At 34.1% G+C, this 20,718-nt stretch overlaps 2 protein-coding genes across 2 annotated transcripts; both read left to right on the top strand.

Moving 5' to 3' along the window:
* Positions 1-527: 527 nt before the first annotated feature.
* On the top strand, positions 528-5,053 carry LOC133699221 (2-hydroxyacyl-CoA lyase). The gene is made up of 2 exons (XM_062122383.1): positions 528-2,207; positions 4,351-5,053. The coding sequence occupies exons 1-2, from the start codon at positions 789-791 to the stop codon at positions 4,663-4,665; spliced, it is 1,734 nt and encodes a 577-aa protein (XP_061978367.1). The 5' UTR covers positions 528-788; the 3' UTR covers positions 4,666-5,053.
* An 11,193-nt stretch (positions 5,054-16,246) lies between these two features.
* Positions 16,247-19,863, top strand: LOC133698219 (protein DETOXIFICATION 14-like). The gene is made up of 7 exons (XM_062121073.1): positions 16,247-16,600; positions 17,917-18,461; positions 18,547-18,633; positions 18,754-18,810; positions 18,914-19,152; positions 19,266-19,471; positions 19,598-19,863. Exons 1-7 carry the CDS (start codon positions 16,370-16,372, stop codon positions 19,658-19,660), a joined length of 1,428 nt encoding a protein of 475 aa, XP_061977057.1. The 5' UTR covers positions 16,247-16,369; the 3' UTR covers positions 19,661-19,863.
* The last annotated feature ends 855 nt before the right edge of the window (positions 19,864-20,718 follow it).

The following is a 20,718-nucleotide window of genomic DNA, read 5'->3' as shown; positions in this document are numbered from 1 at the left end:
TATTAGTGAATAGAAAACGTGAGAGGAGCTACAGTGATGCATCTTACCGTTTTTTAACAACTATTAAAATTAGAAGTTCGAGAATATATATATATATATTGTCACACCGAGAAATTAATTACATAAGAATTCAAAAATACAAAGATGCAAAGAATATTTTTAAAATTACAGTTCTAAATTACAAGTTCTAAATTATATAAAAAAATGAATTTTTTAAACCCTAAATAGTAAAGAAAACTCAATTTAAATATCGGTAATTTTTAGCTCTAGAATTGTTTTTAATATGTTTAGAAAAATAAACTACACAATTCTATTTATATTATTTTTAAAAACTAAATCCACAATTTTTATATTAATAAATAATCCAAGATTTCTAAAGTGAAGTCATAGAGAGCTCTAACAATTAAAAAAGTAACACATAAAAAAAAATAAAATCTTATAAAAAAATAAAATAAAAATAATCATGCAAGAATTATCCATGCTCATCCCACATCACTAGTCAATTGAACATGTAGATTATTCAAGATCGCACAAGAGCATGTTTTCAAATCAGTAAGTGCAGCAATCAAGATTAAAATCAAGTTCAAAGAAAAAGAAATGTGAATTTAAAATACACCCTTCCCCATATGACAAAATCCTCAGCACAAACCTAAAAATTCCCAGCAAATGATCTCCTACCTATAAACACCTCACCCGCAACCCAACAAGCCTCGTATCCAAATCAAATTCCTCCTCCCTCACCCCACCCCACCCCACCCGACCAAACCAAACTCCATTGCTCCTCTTTCATGGCAGAATCCAATTCCCAAACCACCTCACAAACCCTCATCGACGGCAACACCCTCGCCGCCAAATCTCTCGTCGCCTACGGCATAACCCATATGTTTGGCGTCGTGGGTATTCCAGTAACCTCCTTTGCCAATCGTGCTGTGGCCGCTGGAATCCGTTTCATTGCCTTTCACAACGAGCAATCTGCTGGGTACGCTGCCTCTGCGTACGGTTACCTCACCGGCCGGCCTGGGATTCTCCTAACAGTCTCTGGGCCGGGTTGCGTTCATGGGCTTGCTGGATTGTCCAATGCCATGATTAATACATGGCCTATGGTCTTGATCTCGGGTTCTTGCGATCAAAACGATGTTGGTAGAGGTGATTTTCAAGAACTTAACCAAATTGAAGCTGCAAAACCGTTTTCCAAACATTTAGGTAAAGCTAAAGACATTAAAGAAATACCTAAATGTTTTTTCGAAGCGCTTGATTCTGCTGTTTTGGGCCGGCCTGGTGGGTGTTACTTAGATCTTCCAACTGATGTTTTGCATCAGACAATATCGGAATCCGAGGCGGATAGTTTGATAAAATATGCTGCGGATGTTTCAGAAATTGAAAAGGGTGCGAAAAAGATTACTACTGCAAGTTTGGAAGTTGAAAGGGCGGTGGATTTGCTTAGAAATGCTGAAAGGCCATTGATTGTGTTTGGAAAAGGTGCTGCTTATGCCCGTGCGGAGAATGAGTTGAAGAGATTAGTGGAAAGTACTGGGATTCCGTTTTTGCCAACCCCTATGGGAAAAGGGTTGTTGCCTGATACACATGAACTTGCTGCTAGTGCCGCGAGGTCACTTGCTATTGGGAAATGCGATGTTGCGCTTGTGGTTGGCGCGAGGCTTAATTGGTTGTTGCATTTCGGGGAACCGCCAAAGTGGTCTAAGGATGTGAAGTTTATTTTGGTTGATGTTAGCGAGGAGGAGATTGAGTTGAGGAAGCCACATTTGGGCTTAGTTGGAGATGCAAAAAAGGTGTTGGAATTGGTAAATAAGGAGATCAAGGAGGATCCTTTTTGTTTGGGGAAGAATCATCCGTGGTTGGAGGCGATTTCAAAGAAGGCTAGGGACAATGTGTCGAGAATGGAGGCACAGCTGGCTAAGGATGTTGTGCCGTTTAATTTTTTGACGCCAATGAGGATTATTAGAAATGCGATCTTAGAAGTGGGGAGTCCTGCACCGGTATTGGTTTCAGAGGGGGCGAATACAATGGATGTTGGCAGGGCTGTTTTGGTTCAGACCGAGCCAAGGACGAGGTTGGATGCTGGAACTTGGGGGACTATGGGTGTTGGTTTGGGTTATTGCATTGCCGCTGCAGTTGCTGAGCCTCATCGCCTTGTGGTTGCAGTTGAGGGCGACTCTGGATTTGGGTTCAGTGCGATGGAAGTTGAGGTATGAGCCTTTACTCATTACTACAATCGTGTTTACATTTTTCGTGTTGAGAACTTTTTGTGATATTTGATTGTTCTAACATTCGAATATGATGTGCTTTTATCACTCTCTGTTTCTTGGATACTGCAGCTAGCTGTTTACTGCACTTATTTTTATGTGTATTTTAAAGGGGGACTATCTTTGTTAGAAGATCGAGAAAGTTTTTGTAATTGTTTTTCTGTAACTCCTTTCACTCTTTCAGAGAAATTCAGATGAATAGTTAGATTAAAATATTTTTTGAGATTATGGTATGGTTGTTTTTCAAGTGTTTTTTATTTAGAAATATATTAAAATAGTATATTTTTTTAAAATTTGTTTTTGGAACGATTCAAAATTATATAAAAAAATTAATTTGATTTTTTTTTTTCAAAAGCACCTTTTAAGGCAAAAACAAACACACTAGATAAAAACTGTGCAATGCGCATTTGGGAGTGCCTTTGCACTTACAATTGTCTTATCATGCATTCTGTTACTTGTATTTCTGACCGTTGTAGAACCATTTCAATTGAGTGAAAGATCGAATGAGTCCTTTCTGTTTCTTTTGTTTTGTGTTTTTACCCCGAAGTCACTTCAAAATTATTTCTCGTTGGTAACATCAAGCCACAAACCAAAACATCCATTGCATACATGGAATCATTGTTAGTGTCGCACATAGCCATTTATCTCCACATGATTTTGTCTGCATCTTTTAAATGTATCGTAGTCAAGCTATTGGAGACCAAAATTTTCTTTGCACTTTTGAAGATTAAGATTAAGATTAAGATTTTCTTTGACGTGATAAATGAATTGACCAAGTCAAGTCAAATTTACTAAAACTGTGTTTTTTTTTCTTTTCTTTTGAAGATTAAGATTAATGAAATATTGGACGAATGTAAAGCATTTCACCATAAATTATCGGTTAAAAAACATATGTAAACAGATTAACTAATTAGTAAAGGAGCTTAGCTATTCTCTCACAAAAAAGATTTCATTAAAAGTCACTTAGTCCATCCAAAAACTTTAAGATATAAATTCTATTTAAGACACTTTTAATGGTGAATATAAATGGGTCATTCATTAGGTTGTAAATGACATTTTTGTATATCCAAAAACACATAGTGCATGCATCAACCACTGGAAAAGGAAAATTTTTGTGCACCAATACTGTTTGATTCCTTTTAATTTCATTCATAATTTTTTTTTTATCAAATCAGAAAATGGAAGCTGTTATCTTGTGAAATCTCTTTATTATTGTTGCCTTAAAAGTTAAATGTCTACTATTCTTTCCAACAAAAAGCACCATTTTATCAAATGCTGAATATCTGGGCTATCCAAATGTCAGCTAATGAGAGTACCACTTCTTTGTCTTCCATTTTCTAATCTTATTATTATATTAGACTAGATATGCAGTCATAAAATGTTATGCATTTCCTTGCAAAGGGTTAACTTTTATGTAGTTTGAAGTTTGTTTGGAATCAGAAGTTCATGTACATGCATGTCTATGTTTCATTGGAAAAGATGTCTATGCGATGCATGGGGTATGAACTTACTTGACTAGTATACTTTGGGAATTTAAAGAAAATAGCAGATTTATAGTATTAAGTAGTATACTATGTGATGTGTGGCTTAGCTTATTATATTACATTGGTCAAAGTACATTTGCTCTTAAAAAGTTTCAAGGAATGGGAAATATCACTCTAAAACCAGCTGTATGCTGGTCTTCGAATAACCTTTTTATTCATCACTGAACTGTACCTTTTAGCAAGTTAGTCATGCATAGTTTTCGATCATTGTGTTTTCTGCAGTCATGAAGCATTTGTCTTAGAATTAAAAGATTTTAGGGGTTATGGGTGAAAATGAATGCGGTGGTATGAAAGCATATATAGATTTTGATAAAATCTCAATCGGTTTAACTAATCTGCAGATGCCTTTGTTGTTTTCTGCACTTTCTTGAGAAGGTTTGTATAAGGTCTCTTTTATGAATTAGATGAGAAAAAAATAATTATAATAATTAAAGAAAAGACAATGCACCTGTTGAATTTTTAAAGTCAACCTTTGTTTTTGCTTGCCTCATGATATAAAATAAAAATAACAGGTTACATTTATATTGTAAAATCTTTTGTAGACATTGGTTCGTTACCAGCTGCCCGTGGTCGTGATAGTTTTTAACAATGGTGGTGTTTATGGTGGTGATCGGAGGAACCCTGAAGAAATTACAGGGCCTTTTAAAGACGATCCAGCACCCACTTCTTTTGTCCCTGGTGCTGCTTATCACGTTTTAATTGAAGCTTTCGGGGGGAAGGGTTATCTTGTCGGGACACCTGATGAACTCAAGTCTGCCCTTTCCGAATCCTTCACTGCAAGAAAGCCAGCTGTAATAAATGTCACCATCGACCCTTATGCTGGTGCGGAAAGTGGTAGGATGCAGCACAAAAACTGAGGTAGCCTTCACACGTCTCATTTGTTTTAATCTGTACATCTCTTGGCTGAACTGGTTTTGCAGGATCCCATTTAATAATGTAAAATCACTCGAGTACCGTCTGTTTCTCCTGTTAGATCTTCTTCTGCAGGCATGCATGCTGAAGAAGCATAAACTAGTAATAAAACACAGTGTTACACCTTCTTTTGTAGTATCCTGGCTCGAGGAGGGGTTTGGCAAGGACAAGGCTGTAGTTTGATATATGTGTATAGGATTGATATGGCAGTCATATAATGATGGTGATCGAATTAAGTGCTGGGTTCTCATTGTACCCGTTTGTTTACAGAATTGCAATCAAAGAAACAGACTTCAGTACATGGTAAAAATTGAAATTTAGTTAAGCGTAGAATTGAACATGGCATTTTGTTTTTCATTTTCTTTTTTGCATCAACCATGGAGGCTGGTTTATTTATTATCACTTGAAGAACAGACAGGCTGCGTGCTGATGGCCTGACAAATCAACCTTCCCTAGCCCTCAGCCCTCCATATATGAGCTGTGTATCAAATGGGTAGATGTATTGACCATACCTTTTTTTGATGGACCTTGCCAATATCAACTTTCCCTACCTTCTTTATTTTTGGTTTCAGTAGATGGATTCTTTATCAAAACCATACCTTCTTTATTGGTTCTAATAATTTCCAATAAATGATTTAATTTATTGGTATCTCGATTAATCTTTTAAGACCTTGAAATTAAAAATCAGATAAGTTTCTAGTTATTCTAAGATTTGTGGTACTCGAACTATTTTTTAAAAATAAACTCAGAACTTAATTAATTGAGCTATATACAGTTTTTTTGACATGATAAGATGCTATACAATAAAGTGATGCCTCTGCTGGACGAGGTTTGCTTTTTCGCATTTTGTCCCACATTTGAATCGGCGGAGCTACAAGGATAAAGTAGAATATTCAAGAGACTTGGCCTATGATTCTACTAATTATTAATGATATAGTAATAATTCTGCTTCAAATGCATATAATTTCGGAGGCCTTTTCCACATTGTGCTTAATTTTGTATATATTTTGGTTCAGTAAATGGCCAGAAAAAAAGTATACTTGAGTGATTTGGCTCTACTTGGACGCCGGACTCATAGTAAAAGGTGCCTTGCGTGGTGAATTATAGGCAATATATTCATTTAAAATTAGATATGCAAACAGTGCATGCTGTGGACAAAAACATTTACTCCTTTTCAAGGCTAAAAGGACACTCAAGTCACTAAAATAATTAATATTTTTTTTAACACATATATCATTGTATAAACCACCAAATAACTTCGATGTAGAATCAAACAAAATCGTTTACTCCAGATAGAATCAAAGACCATATAAATCCACTCTACGTAGAACGCAAGAAGCGTTTTCTCTTGATTAGTTCAAACCACCATTTCGGAGAAGAATATTGACTTGTCACTGGCTAGTATATACTGTTATGGAAGAGGTGGAAGAGATCGGGAAAGAGAGGAAATGGCTGATAACATGGGGTGGATTTGTGGAGGAGCTCAAGGAGGTGAGCTACATAGCTGCACCAATGGTGGCTGTTACGGTGTTGCAGTATCTACTACAAGTTGTGTCTGTAATAATCGTAGGACACCTTGGTCAGCTCGCCCTCTCTGGTGTTGCCCTAGCCACCTCCATCAACAATGTTACTGGATTTAGCCTACTTGTAAGTCTCCTGATTCTCTTCTTACATTGTTCTACTCTCTCCTCAGAACGTTCTCTTTGTACATTGTCCAACAAGTGCTATCCCATGTGCGCATCTGGTTGAGATTAATCATGTATCCATATCATGATTGATGTTTTAGATTTTCGATATACACATTTCAAATTCGTATAATCATTGTTATAGATCAAACTAATTTTTTTTTAAAGATTTTAAAAAAATATTAAGAGTGTAGAGATATTTTAAGTAGTTTCAATAAATTCAAACGATCTTGAAATCTGCCAACTCGGTTTCTTGTCTAGTTCGAGTTTCAAATTAAACCGTGTGAGAGCTAACCCAGAGTGAATCATTTAATTTAATGGGTTCAAATATAATTTGGATAATCAGTAAAAACATGATATAACTTTAAAAAAAACTTTAAAACGATATTTTTTAAAAAAATATTGAGACGATACCTAATTGGATCGACCTCGGTCATCTTGTGACCTGGATCATGGACTTCAATGACTTTAATAACTTTTTTTTTGTAAATTATTTTTATTTAATTTTATGATAAAATTAGATACTTGTAAAATTAAACACTAACCCTTAAAAAGATGTTTATTTAAGATCTTAATAACCCTATATAAAGTTGAAAAAAATAAACCATGAATTTCATTTCCTAACCAATCCAATATTGAAAAAGAGTTAAATTAAAAAAAAAACTATTAGAAAAATTAAAGGACCAAAACCTAAAAAAATATATATATCAAGTTTGATGGGTAAACCCGCTACACCCGTGCATCGGGTAATGAACTTCATTGAGATTATTGACTTGTTTTTTTTAAACTATTGTTTATTTAACTATACGATGACAAAAATAAACAATTGCAAAACTAAGTATTAAACCAATATTGAGAGTTTTTTTTTAAGAGTATGACAACCTAATATAAAAAAAAACGAAACAAATTATAAAACTCAATTCTCAATCAGTCCAATATCTAAGAATAAAATAAAAAAATGAATTTTTTTAAAAAGAAAAGTTTAACTTGCCAAACCTGTCAAAAGACCCATATACTTTTTATAATTTAATAACATATTTTGTTTTCTAAAAATATTTTCTTTTATCTATATGATAAAAAATAGACGATCACACAATAAAGTTCAATTAAAAAAAAGTATCAAAACTCACAAAACCAGATTATTGACTTCTTAAAGTTTAATAACTTAAATTTTTTAAAATTATTTTTTTATTTAACTAAATTTTTTTAAAAGTAGATCATACCACAATGCTGATATATGTTTTTGATACTGCAATAACCATATAAAAGAAAAATTAAAATAAATTATCAACTCTAAATCCCCATAAACACATCATATAAGGACTAAATTAAAAAAAAACAATAACCAAAGAAAAAATGGGGTCAAAATATAAAAAAAACAACATTGTGGATTACTAATCTACAATGCTAATGACTGTGAGAAATTAATGTTTTTATTTTTTATTTAATTATATTTTTTAAAAAATAAACCATACTGCGATGATAAGATATTTTTCTAATACCAACTTCATATTAAAAAAATAATATTTCCCCACACCTCTTAGCTTTGTAATTAATAATTAATTTTTAATGTGATAGAAAGAGAGGTGCATATTATATAAAATGTATTTATGCTTCATTAGTTTAGGCTATTAGAATAGGGGTGGTGTCCATCTTGTAAACTCTCGTGCGTGCAAGATCAATGTGGACGCGGACACTCAAGCATCTCCCTAAATGTGGCTCGGCTCGGGATGACTGGTGATTGTGGTTTGGCTGGGATAACTTCTTTTTTTTTTTTGTTGCCCTATGACTTTTTTTCTTTACGGTTGATTAAGAAAATAATTTTTTACGATATTACTATGCTTTTTAATTATGGATGCTTAATTGATTTATAAGCCAATAATCATGTAACCAGGATAATAATTAATTAATTAATTAATTAATTAATTAATTAATTAATATTATCCTCCTAAACAAAATTTTAGATGAAAAAAACGAGAATACAAAAATTTGCAGACGTTAATTTCTTGCTTCGGTCCCGTTTGGGAACGCGGCTGCGTTCTAAAAAAATTTTAATTTTTTTTTTTACTAAAATTTAATATGGTTTGTACGTTTTGGATCGTTTTGATGTGCTGATGTCAAAAATGATTTTTAAAAAATAAAAAAACATCGTTGGCATGCATTTTGGCACGAAAAGTTATTTGAAAAACACCCGCAACCACACTGCCAAACACGCTGTTCATCTCCCACATTGGTTTTTTTTGGGAGAAAACCAATGCTTCTCCTCCCACGTTTTCTTTTTAGGAAAGAACTTTATTTTTATCTCTAACACAGTACTTATTCTCAATTTCATCAATAAATATTATTTTGTAATTTCAACCCTAATGCATGGCCTTTTTGGATAAAAATCTTCACATTTTTTAGTACAAAATATCAAAACCATCTAGATCCATTTCTTTGCATGAAATAAAATATTAAGAGACATGGATAAAAATACTCTATTAAAAAAAAACTTTATTTAGTGATACGAATTATATGAATATAAATATCCGAAAACTCATACCAAAATAGATAAACAATTTAGAAAAACCACAATTTAAGTTTGAATAAAAACCTTGATATAGAGATAACCTTACATCTAAGAATTAAATATATTGAAAATTAAATTTGGACTTGTTAATTATAGTGAAACAAGAATTTGAAGTATACAAAGACATCATAAAGTCAATTATATTTTGATAAGTCAGTTGTTGATCTTTGTCCAAGCAAAAAAAATAAAAATATTGCATTATACAAAACACAAGTTTATTCAAAACTTCATGAATGTCAAACTTTATAGCAAATTAAAATAAAATATATAATTCTTCTAAATAACCCTAATAAAATCTTATTGGGTTGTAAACCATAAACTCAAAGTTAATAATTAGCTAACACAAGCGTAATAGCTAAAACAATAATAAAACATTGATTTTGAACTGTTATAAATCCAAACTAAAATAAAATTTTAAATTAAAATTAAAATCTCAAAATAATTAAAATAAAACAACAATAAAACCCCAAATAAATATTCACATTAATACAAATAATTTACATAAGCTCCAACATAATCTTCCTTGCTTGAATTTCTCGTTGCTGCTGAAATCACTTCCTAATAGAGATAGGAAAGTGTTGCAGACATTAATGTCCTCTCCAAGCACGGACACTTTTGAATGTAATTACTAGTTTGTTTCTTTAAGTAGCCACCCATAATAATCCTTGTAGGAAATCCTTGCAAAACATGGAATAATGAGGCAGATTTCCCATTATTATTGCTTATAAGCTTTCCTTTTTAGCTAGGAATTTATTAAATAATCTATACCAAACAAGAAAACCTTTATTGCTTCCATTAAGTGATAAATATCCTTACATTATTAAAAAAATAATTTTCTTAAAATAGAAAATATGCAAGTCACAAGCAACAAATAATAAAATCTATATTATATCTTCTGACCTATATTATAAGATTTTTTTAAATTTCAACTGAGCTAAAATTTTAATCTAATGTAAAATAATATGTATGAAAATTCTTAATAAATTTTAAGTTCAATCTAGATAGAATTTGAGAATATTAATCTCTGTTTCTCTGATTCTTAAGATCAAAGATAACCATATATATATATATGCAAGCTGTTAGAGGTGGTTGTTATATGAAGAAGATTAACTGCTAGCACAATTGACTTAACAAACATAACTGCATAACTAATTAACATAACTGCATAACTAACTTTCTGTTATATGCAATTATCATTAACTAACTTGCTATTTACGTAACAGACTCTTCCTCTTCCATTGTTGGTTTATCATCCCCTCGCAAGTGAAAGGGTCTGGGAACGATACATAGTTGAGACTTGAGGAACAAGAACCTTGCATTTGGGAGATGCTTGGTTAAGAGATCAGTTGACTGTTCTTTAATGGGAACAAATTGCAGTTGTAACTTGCATTGGAGAACTTGGTCACGAATGAAATGGAGATCAATCTCTATGTGCTTCATTCGTGCATGGAAAACAGGATTCTTTGCCATATGATAATCACTAATATTGTCATACTAGAGAAGAGGAATAGCATGAGGAGAAACACATAGCTCCTGTAGTAAAGCCTGCATCCAAATGATTTCAGCAGTAGCTAAAACAAGGCCACGATACTCTGATTTGACATTGCTGCGAGACACAACCTTCTGTTTTGTAGAGGACCAGGAAACTAAGTTATCCCCTAAATAAATTAGATATCCACTTGCATTGCGCCGATCATCAGGTTGAGCTCCCAAGTCTGCATCCGTGAAACCTTCGACTGTCAAATGAGTTGAAGGATGTAGCAACAATCCATCATGCAACGTGCCTTTGAGATACCGAAGGATTCTTTTGACAAAAAGCCAGTGAGCTGTGGTTGGTTATTGCATGAATTGACATGCCTTATTAACAACAAAAGCAATGTCAGGTCTGGTAATGGTAAGGTATTGAAGAGCACCTACTATATTGCGATATTGAGTGACTTCTTCCACAGGAGTACCATCAAATTTGGACAAATTTTGCCCAACAACGCCAGGAGTTTTGGCAGCTTTGGTATTAAACATTGTTGTGCAATGCAGTAAGTCAATGGTATACTTAGTTTGACTTAAATGCATAGATCCTTCATGGTAAGAAACCTCTATTCCTAAAAAATAAGAAAGCCGCCCTAAGTCTCATAAAGCAAAGATAGAATCAAGTCTAGTAATGAGAGAAGAGATCTGTTGAGATGAGCTGCTGGTGATAAGAATATCATCCACATAGATGAGAACTATCAGAGTTGTGGATGCACCAAAATAAAGGAACATGAAGCTGTTGGTCCTAGAGTTACTGAATCCCCATTGTAAAAGGGCAGAGCTGAGCTATTGAAACCAAGCTCGTGGAGTTTGTTTCAAACCATATAAGGCTTTCTTTAATCTACAGACTTTGGTGGGAAACTAAGGATCCTCATAGCCTGGAGGCTGAGCCATATAAACCTGCTCCTCCAACTCTTCATTTAGAAATGCGTTATAAACATCAAGCTGGTGAATTTCCCACTGAAAACTAATTGCAACATTTTAGATGATTTGAATATGACAGCCTTGACAACTGGACTAAATGTTTCAAAATAATCAAGGCCAAGAGTTTGATGATACCTTTTAGCCACAAGCTTGGCTTTATACCTGTCGATATTCCCATTTGGTTTGTGCTTCAACTTGTACACCCACTTACAACCGATTATATTCACAGCAACAGGTTGGTTAACAAGATCCCAGGTATGGTTTTTATGTAGAGCAACTATTTCTAGATCCATAGCCTGAGTCCAATTTGAATATTTGAGAGCTTGACTAAGAGTGTGTGGTTTTTTGTAGCAGATAGATCAAAAAAGGTCATTTTTCTTGGTGATACCATACATCAATTGTGTGGTCATTCGTGGAGCTGGAGCAGAACAAGTATCCTGATCCTCAGGAATTAATGCAGATTCAGAATGAGAGACAGGAGTGGGGGTGGAATCACTTATAGAATGTGTACTATCACTTGGGAGGGGTAAAATAGACTGTGGTGGTGAGTGACTGGTGTTTGTAAGTGAAGAGTCAGGGAAAGATAAGATGGTTGGAGTGAGGTTCTCTGCTGTGGAATCACTGGTAAGGGAAGGTGTAGGGAAAAGGAATTTGGTTTCATCAAATACAACATGGGGTGTGACATATACACGTCCAGTCAGAGGATTAAGACATAAATATCCTTTGTTTTGGAAGCTATACCCAAGAAAAACACACTAAAGAGATCGGTACTGCAACTTGTGACTGTTATAGGGACGAATGAATGGATAACACAAGCAACCAAACACTCTGAAAGACTTGTACTCAGGCATTCTGTGAAAGAGAGTGTAATAAGGGGAGTCATTGTTTAGTACCTTACTTGGCATTCAGTTGATATGGAAAGTGGCTGACTGGAATGCATATTGCCAGAACTGTATTGGTAATGAGGCGTGAGATAGTAAAGCCAACCCAGTTTCCACAACATGCTTGTACTTCCTCTCTACTCTCCCATTCTGAGCTGAAGTATAAGGGCAAAAGAACCGATGCAAGATGCCAGATTGTTAAAGAAAGTTCATAAAGGACCGATATTCACCGCCATTGTCAGATTATAGACATTTTATTTTTGCATCAAACTGATTTTCTACTAGAAGTTTGAACAGTTTGAAGATAAAGAAGGCTTGATCCTTGGTTTGCAGAGGATAGAACCACGTATAACGTGAATAGTCATCGAGAAAGAGGATGAATTATTTTGCACCTGATGTAAACTTGAGCATGACAGGTCCCCAAATATCAGTGTGAATGAGTTCCAAAGGTTTGGAAGCACGGGAAAGTGAAAGGTGAGTAGGCAACCTGTGACTTTTAGCCATTTGACAAGAAAAACAAACAGTGGAGCAAACAACAACTTTATTCCTTTCATAAGAGACATTACAACTTTGCATTACATGAACTACAATGTCAGTAGCAGCATGACCTAATCGGTGATGCCAAAGTTCCACTTTATTATGAACAAGACTGAGTCTATGGGAATGAAAAGTAGAAGGATTATGAACTCCAACATATGCCATTTTCTTGTTGCTGTGCAACACTGGAAACTTATAAAGCCCATTCTCAAGTCTGCCTTGCACTAGCACCTTCTTTGTATGCAGATCCTTCACAATGAAATTATTAGACCGAAACTCAATTAAGGCATTATTGTTTGAGCATAATTTAGCAACACTGATCAGATTGGCTGAGATAAAAGGAACATGAAATACTTTTCTGAGCTGAAAAGAATGTGAACTAGAGACTAGCCGGTGAGAACCAGTGTTGGAAATGGATAGATGCTTACCATTACCAACTGTGACTCTGTCTGTGCTTGTGTAAGGTGCATAATTGTTGAGGTTACCTTCATTCTGAGTCAGATGATGACTTGCTCTAGAGTCAAGATACCAATCATCACCTGCAGGATTATGAGAAGATGCAACTATAGCAGGTATTATGTTTTGATTTCCAGCATTCAAAGAGGAAGTACCATTGTTTTGTGAGTTTTGATATGAGATATCAAACTGATGCTAATAAATATGAACAGTATGACCAAACTTGCCACATAATTGACATTATGGCTTTTCAGAGTTGGTTGAATTGTGTCTCCCATTATAGCTATACCTACCCCCACGACTACGACCTCTGTAAGTGTAGTTGCTGATATTTGAGATATGGCTTTGTCCTCGGCTGCTGTTGTATTTTCTTCCACCACCTCTGTTATTAGAGGAAGAGGCATAACAAGCAGAAATAGAGGAGATGTGATCAATTGAGCTTTGTTGCTCAAGACGATGCTCAAATGCTAGTAGCATACTATGAACTGCTTCAATAGAGATCTTGTCATCTCGAATGTTGATGGCAATAACTACTGCATTATAGTCAGAACCAAGGCCTTCAAGAAGATTCATTACCTGATCTTGTTCTAAAACAGGTTCTCCAATGGCTGCTAGATTGTTTGCAGCGCCTTTAACCTTCATGATGTAATCTATCATGGATAGAGATCCTTTCTTCGTGGATTGTAATTCAAGCCTGAGTTGCATGATTCTGGCTTTTGAGGATGAGGAAAAGGTTTTCTCCAAAGCATTCTAGGCAATGTGAGATGTATTGTAGCCAATGATCTGTGCCATGATAGCTGGCGTGAGAGATGAGTATATCCAGCTAAGAATCGTGCGATCTTGTCTTCTCCAAGCGACAAATGATGGATTAATCAATCCTGGACTTAACTCCTTCTCTAGACAGATGGTTGTGCCATTTATGAAATCCTCAAATCCATTGGCAAAGACAACATTATCAATCTGAGACCTCTATAAGACATAATTTGATCGATCAAGTCTCACAGGTAGTGTATGATTGAGCATCTGATGAGTGGGGATGGATGCAATTGTTATGCTTTGTTTAGAGCCAATCGGACTAGAGGTAGATGAAGATTGATTAAACGCAGAAGCCATGGCTAACAAAAAAATCAAAGCTCTGATACCAAGATAGAATTTGAGAATATTAATCTCTGTTTCTCTGATTCTTAAGATCAGAGATAACCATATATATATATATATATATGCAAGCTGTTAGAGGTGGTTGTTACAAGAAGAAGATTAACTGCCAGCACAACTGGCTTAACAAACATAATTGCATAACTAACTAATATAACTGCATAACTAATTTTCTGTTATATGCAACTATCTTTAACTAACTTGCTATTTACGTAACAGACTCTTCCTCTTCCATCGTTGGTTTATCAAATCTAACAATTAAATTGAGAATTATATTTGATAACGGAAAACTAAACAATAAACATAATTACACTAGAATCCAAGTTTCCTCATTCAATATTTTCTAGGATTGTATCATTTAGAAACTTAGTTGATGGTTAGTGGATGTATCAGTAACTCTTAATGTTATCTCCATTTATAAAATTTTCTACCTAACTTTTTATTTTGTATAAGCGTGTTTGGATCCAAACGAGTAAATGGAAATGCAATTTGTGTTATCCAAATGTGTAATTTGCTAGAAAGTGGACGTGTTCTTCAACATGTCTTGATAGAGGGAAATAGTTGTGCTGATGGTCTTGTAAAGTTGGGAGTTTCAAGCGACACTCCTTGTGTTTTTTCATCTCAGCCACCTGTGTATTATCATTACTCTTGGGGTCTCAGCCACATGTGTATTATCGTAACTGTTGGGACCATAGTTTTGAAATCCGGTTTGACTTGGTGGGTCAATCCAAGACCTGACAAGACTTGGTCAAAAATCCAGTAGTAACCCGTTGACTTTTTTTTTTACTAAAACGACGTCGTTTTGATTTAAAAAAAGAGAATTGACCCGAGTGACCTGGTCAAAACCCGGAACCAGGATTTTAGACGAGACCGGCTTTAAAAACTATGAATAAGATTAAGCTCAAGTTGTGCCCAAACCCACAAGAAAATAATGAGCATACTCAGTATTTGGGTTTAATGGTGTGTCTGAGCCCAACCCGTGATTTTAGCTCAGATGCTTTACCTGAGTCTTTCAATGGATTTGGAAATGGATAAAAGATCTAGGCCCATGACTATTATAAGTTTTGAGATAAAATAGATAAATCTTAATCATACTTAAGTTAAAAGATATGTCATGCTTGTGTAACACATTTTTTTACGTCATTTTAATCATAATTATTTTTATCATATTACTTTCTAAAATGTTAGTTTTATAGGTTTTGGAGGAGTTCCAAATAAATCTTACATGTATTTTGATAAAAAAATATATAAATGTTTATCCATCATTGAATCATATTTAATTTTCTATTTTTAAACTCAAATTAGACCCAAATTATAATGTTCTACAATCTTATTTATTTTTTTTTATTTTTTATTGCTCTATTTAGATTAGAATTTTTAATTTAATTAGGATTTTATTAAGTATGATATTTTTTTATATTTAAATAACAGGGTATTTTTTTTAAAAGATAATTTATGAAAGAAACCTCTCAGAATATATCATAGTTTTTCTCTACAATCTTCTCTATATTTAATGGATGTAACATTTGACTCTTTTCTTTTTTGATAAACAATAATAGATTACATTAAAACGCCAGAAAGAGAGGGGAAAAAGTTGCAAAATATAAATATGCAAAATCTACTGGTCATTCCGTAATATAGGAATTATCATTATAAATTTAATGCCTGAATTTGTGTCTTTACGCAAAATATGACGAAAACGCGAGCAGTTCACGAAAATCATGGTTTGCAAGTCAAAAGCCGTAGTTCACAAAATACTATTAATCAAGTCAAACAAATTACAAATCAAACAACACAACAATCCGTTCAACATTGAGCATTGCCTCTTCGTTTGTTCTTCACATATAAGGTCACTCTTGCTGTGACTTTTAGGAGGAGGAAAAAAACACAAAATTCTTTCACTTGTCGAGAAGTTATGGAAGGAGAGGGAAAGAGGGAGGAGAGAAAATGGGCGATAACGTGGGAAGGATTTGTTCAAGAGCTAAGGAAGGCAGGCTGTATAGCAGCTCCAATGGTGGCCGTGTCAGTATTGCAGTATCTCCTACAAGTTGTGTCTGTGATATTTGTAGGGCACCTTGGTGCACTTGCACTCTCTAGTGCCGCCATTGCCACTTCTATTACCAATGTTACAGGGTTTAGCCTTCTTGTATGTCTTCTAATCCTGTCCCTTTTTTAAAATATTTTCTTGTAAAGGTCCCTTGATCTTCTTGCATCTTTCAACTAGCATGAATCATTATGCTTTCAATTCAGAAATTAAGGTTGCTTTCTCTTACGTTAAGGAGAGAGGAAGAAGATGCATGTTCTTCAAGAATCCACTTCATCTATCCTGGAATTGAAGACAGGATATGATCAGGGGAAGGGAAAAAGAAAAAAGAAAACAACCCTTTAAGGTCCTTGTCTAGTTTTGGATTAACCCCTAAATCTTATGTTTCATGTACAGAAATCTTAAATTTATCATTTACACATATTTCTTTCCATACAAGCAAGATTTTCATTTTTTTCTTCAATTTTCTACTTGTCTACACGCATTTTCTCCAATATTTTTGATCCCTCATGTTTGTGAGTATACTTACAGTGCATTGCATAGTATTCTTCCCACCCACATCTCTTTCATGGAATCAAAAATAAATTTAATCTTATAAAAAAAAAAACAAAATAGCCAGAAAAAAACTTTTATTGTCAAACCAAAAAGAAAAATATTTTTCATAGAGGAATATACGGGGGGCGTCCATGCTATGCATAGCAAGTTGGAAATTAAAATGTTTCAAATATGTATAAAAAAGTTGCTTGTTTGTTGTTTTTAGACCGAAATTTATTAACATTAATGCATGAATCAAGTGGGTTGTTGGGGTTTTCAAAGAGTAAATAGTTAATAAAACATGCATGTGTTCACTGTATTTGGACTTTTGTGTTCCAATTGCTTTAATCACGAACAAAGAGTTGCATGTTGACTACACTCATCCCACATAAATTCTCCTCTTTCCTTCTTCTTCTTTCTAACGATATCCCTTTACCTACCTTTCCTCCTCCTCCTCCTCCTTTTCTATTATAATTGTTTCGCTACGTTACTTGCCTCTTCGATATTGGCAAAAGTCCTTCTTCCTTTCTTTGTATCAATTGTTCAATTTCATCCCATTATAAAAAACTTTTCAATTAGTACCCTGTGCTGTTCAATTTTGTCAAAGCTATAACTTCTATAAGAGTGGCCCATATTTAATTCATATCAGCAGTCTAATATGAAAAAACAAATTATGAATTGAATGATAATCAAACAAATTGGGGTGATATAGGTCAGTAAAGCGTGAGCTCTTGCCTAAAGCTATGTATTATTACCATGTTAGAATGCCCTCTATAATTAAAAATGATTTTTTTTCCAATTTACTTTCTTTATCAAGCTTGGTTTTCACAATTATATTTGTGTTAACAAGCATAAATTGACCCGAGTTTGTAATTGGCAAACAGTCAGGAATGGCAGGTGGACTGGAAACTCTAGCAGGCCAAGCATATGGAGCTAAACAATATCAAAAGCTTGGAACCTATACTTACAGTGCAATCATCTCTCTAATAATCATGTGCCCTCCAATTTGTGTCCTGTGGATCTTCATGGGCAAACTACTACCTCTACTAGGCCAAGACACTTTAATCTCACAAGAGGCCTGCAAGTACTCAATGTGGCTAATCCCTGCATTATTTGGGGGTGCAGTTCTTAAGCCTTTGACTAGATATCTTCAGACACAAAGTGTGATTCTACCAATGCTCATAACCTCATCATCCATCCTATGTTTTCACACCATTTCATGCTGGATTCTTGTGTACAAACTGCAATTAGGACAAAAGGGAGCAGCTATAGCCTTCAGTTTATCAACTTGGTTGAATGTGATATTGCTAGGCCTGTATGTAAAGTTATCCTCAGCATGTGAAAAAACTAGAGCTCCATTGTCAAGAGAAGCACTTTATGGTATCAGAGAATTCTTTCAGCTCGGTGTCCCTTCTGCTATTATGGTTTGGTAATTTCTTTGACCCTTTTCTTCTATCATGAAAATGCAATTGTTCTGTTTTCCTAACTATAATACTATTACGCGATCATCACAGTCTTAAATGGTGGTCAATGGAGTTGCTGATTTTGCTTTCTGGTCTTTTCAAAAATCCAAAACTGGAGACTTCAGTGCTTTCTATATGGTAATTGCAATATTTATTTTGGCTCCTATCCATGTATTGACAAATTGGATACTTGTAAAGATTGAATTAAATATTATTATAACTCTAATTTCTCATTAACATTTATTTTGCTTGATTTAGCCTCACAATCTCTACATTGCACTTCACTATACCATATGGATTTGGAGCTGCTGCAAGGTTTATAACCTTCTCCTATTGAAAGCATATTCTTTAATTTAAAATAATGTATAGATTTCATATCAATCTGTTCATCCATATAGATTTCATGGTATTTTTGTAGCACACGACTTTCGAATGAACTAGGAGCTGGGAATCCTCAATTAGCTAGGATGGCAGTTCTGGTTGCCTTGTTTCTTGCTGTCACAGAGTCAGTCATTGTGAGCTCAGGGCTCTTCCTTTCCCGGCAAGTTTTGGGATATGCTTACAGCAATGACAGGCAGGTTGTGCGTTATATTTCAGTCATGACTCCCCTGATTTGTCTCTCATTTATCATGGACAGCTTACAAGCTGTCCTTTCTGGTTAGTTTTCTGTTTCTTTTTTTGGTTAATATACAAGCAAGAACAGCCTTAAATCGTTGTATAAACTTGGTAATACCTGCTGATTTTAAAGTATGTGTCATGCTTCGCATCAGGTGTGGCTAGAGGAAGTGGATGGCAGAAAATAGGGGCATATATCAATCTTGGTTCATTTTATCTGGTTGGACTTCCATTGGCTGCTGTGCTTGGTTTTGTAGCTCATTTAAGAGGAAAAGGCCTTTGGATTGGAATATTAGCTGGGTCCTTTGCGCAATCAGTTCTTCTTTCTATCGTTACTGCTTGTACAGATTGGAACAAACAGGTCCTGAGTCCAATCTTTTTTTTTTTCTTTCCTTCAACTTCTCTCCCTTGTATATGTTTTCAGGTGCCGTTCTATTATAGGCTCCATCAAGTGCAATGACAAATTGATGACCTTGTGTGCATACAGGTAGCAAAGGCAAGGGAGAGGGTATTTGAGAGAAGATCTTCAATGGAGGATGAGGAAAAATAGATTATAAGAATGTATATATTTTTTAGAAATGTTCGTAGCATGATCCTTTGATAGTATGAAATTGCTCTTAGCTCATTGCCTTGTTCTTTTTGTGCTTGTGAGCCAAAGTGACAGGGGACTGCTATAACATATTTAAAACATTGTAAACACATTATCTTTTTTTTTTCCCCAGAAGAAATACCATAGCTTTATGTTTTTTTTTTTCTTTCTTACAGGTTTAAAATGTCTGATCTTGAATCTTTGTTTCAATGCCCGTGTCATATGTCATGGGCTATTGTTTGTTGTTTAGGCTTGTAACTTTTACTTCTGTCGCTGATGTGGTTATTCAAATGATACATTAATTTATATTTTAAATATTTTTTTTAATATTAACTAGTTAGTCGATCTGTAATGTAAATAACCCTAATCATTAAATAATTATAGTATTCACATCACTAATAATTTAATTCAATGACAACTTTAAGAACTAAATGAGTTGATAAATCTAGACAACATAACTATCTATAATTTATATTTGATATTTATTTGGACATAACAAAGGTCTAAAGGATCAATAGATGACATTATCAATATTTTAACATATTTATAATAAATAATTAATACATCTAAATTATTTGTTGGCATTTAATTGGAAAAAACCATTCTTTACCATAGAGACCAAACTTGTAATTTATCTTACATTCAAGGATTAAATTATAATTTTATAAAATTCAATGATTAAACTGAAAATATCATAAATTAATGACCAAGTTGAAATTCATTATCTTTAACTTCATAATCAGTTATGTATAGAATATAAAAATATATTTCAAGAGTTAAATTGTATGTTTCCAGAGAATAAAGACTAAACTGTAATTTTTACAACTTTTTAAGCCTTCATACACATAACACATCAGTTAAACCAATCATATCTTAAATCATAATTCTTAACAACATCACTCAAAATCAGTCAATGCTATTATTAACATCATATTTGTTTCTCCGCGAGGATCTAATGAAGAATGTAAGGACGCGCAGGAAAAAAAAAGCCGACACCACCTGGACCTAATAAATACAAA

The sequence above is a fragment of the Populus nigra genome, chromosome 7 (genome assembly GCF_951802175.1).
Source record: "Populus nigra chromosome 7, ddPopNigr1.1, whole genome shotgun sequence".
In the NCBI taxonomy this organism is placed as follows: Eukaryota; Viridiplantae; Streptophyta; class Magnoliopsida; order Malpighiales; family Salicaceae; genus Populus; species Populus nigra.
The sequence above is the reverse complement of the archived record's forward strand: the minus strand, read 5'-3'. Positions and strand labels throughout refer to the sequence as shown.

Excerpts from the sequence above, each read along its gene's own strand:
- LOC133699221 (XM_062122383.1), top strand. The coding sequence starts at position 789 with ATGGCAGAATCCAATTCCCAAACCACCTCACAAACCCTCATCGACGGC. Across the intron at positions 2,208-4,350 it reads TCAGTGCGATGGAAGTTGAG|ACATTGGTTCGTTACCAGCT; the intron begins GTATGAGCCTTT and ends AATCTTTTGTAG.
- LOC133698219 (XM_062121073.1), top strand. The coding sequence starts at position 16,370 with ATGGAAGGAGAGGGAAAGAGGGAGGAGAGAAAATGGGCGATAACGTGG. Across the intron at positions 19,153-19,265 it reads CTTACAAGCTGTCCTTTCTG|GTGTGGCTAGAGGAAGTGGA; the intron begins GTTAGTTTTCTG and ends GCTTCGCATCAG. Across the intron at positions 19,472-19,597 it reads GTACAGATTGGAACAAACAG|GTAGCAAAGGCAAGGGAGAG; the intron begins GTCCTGAGTCCA and ends GTGTGCATACAG.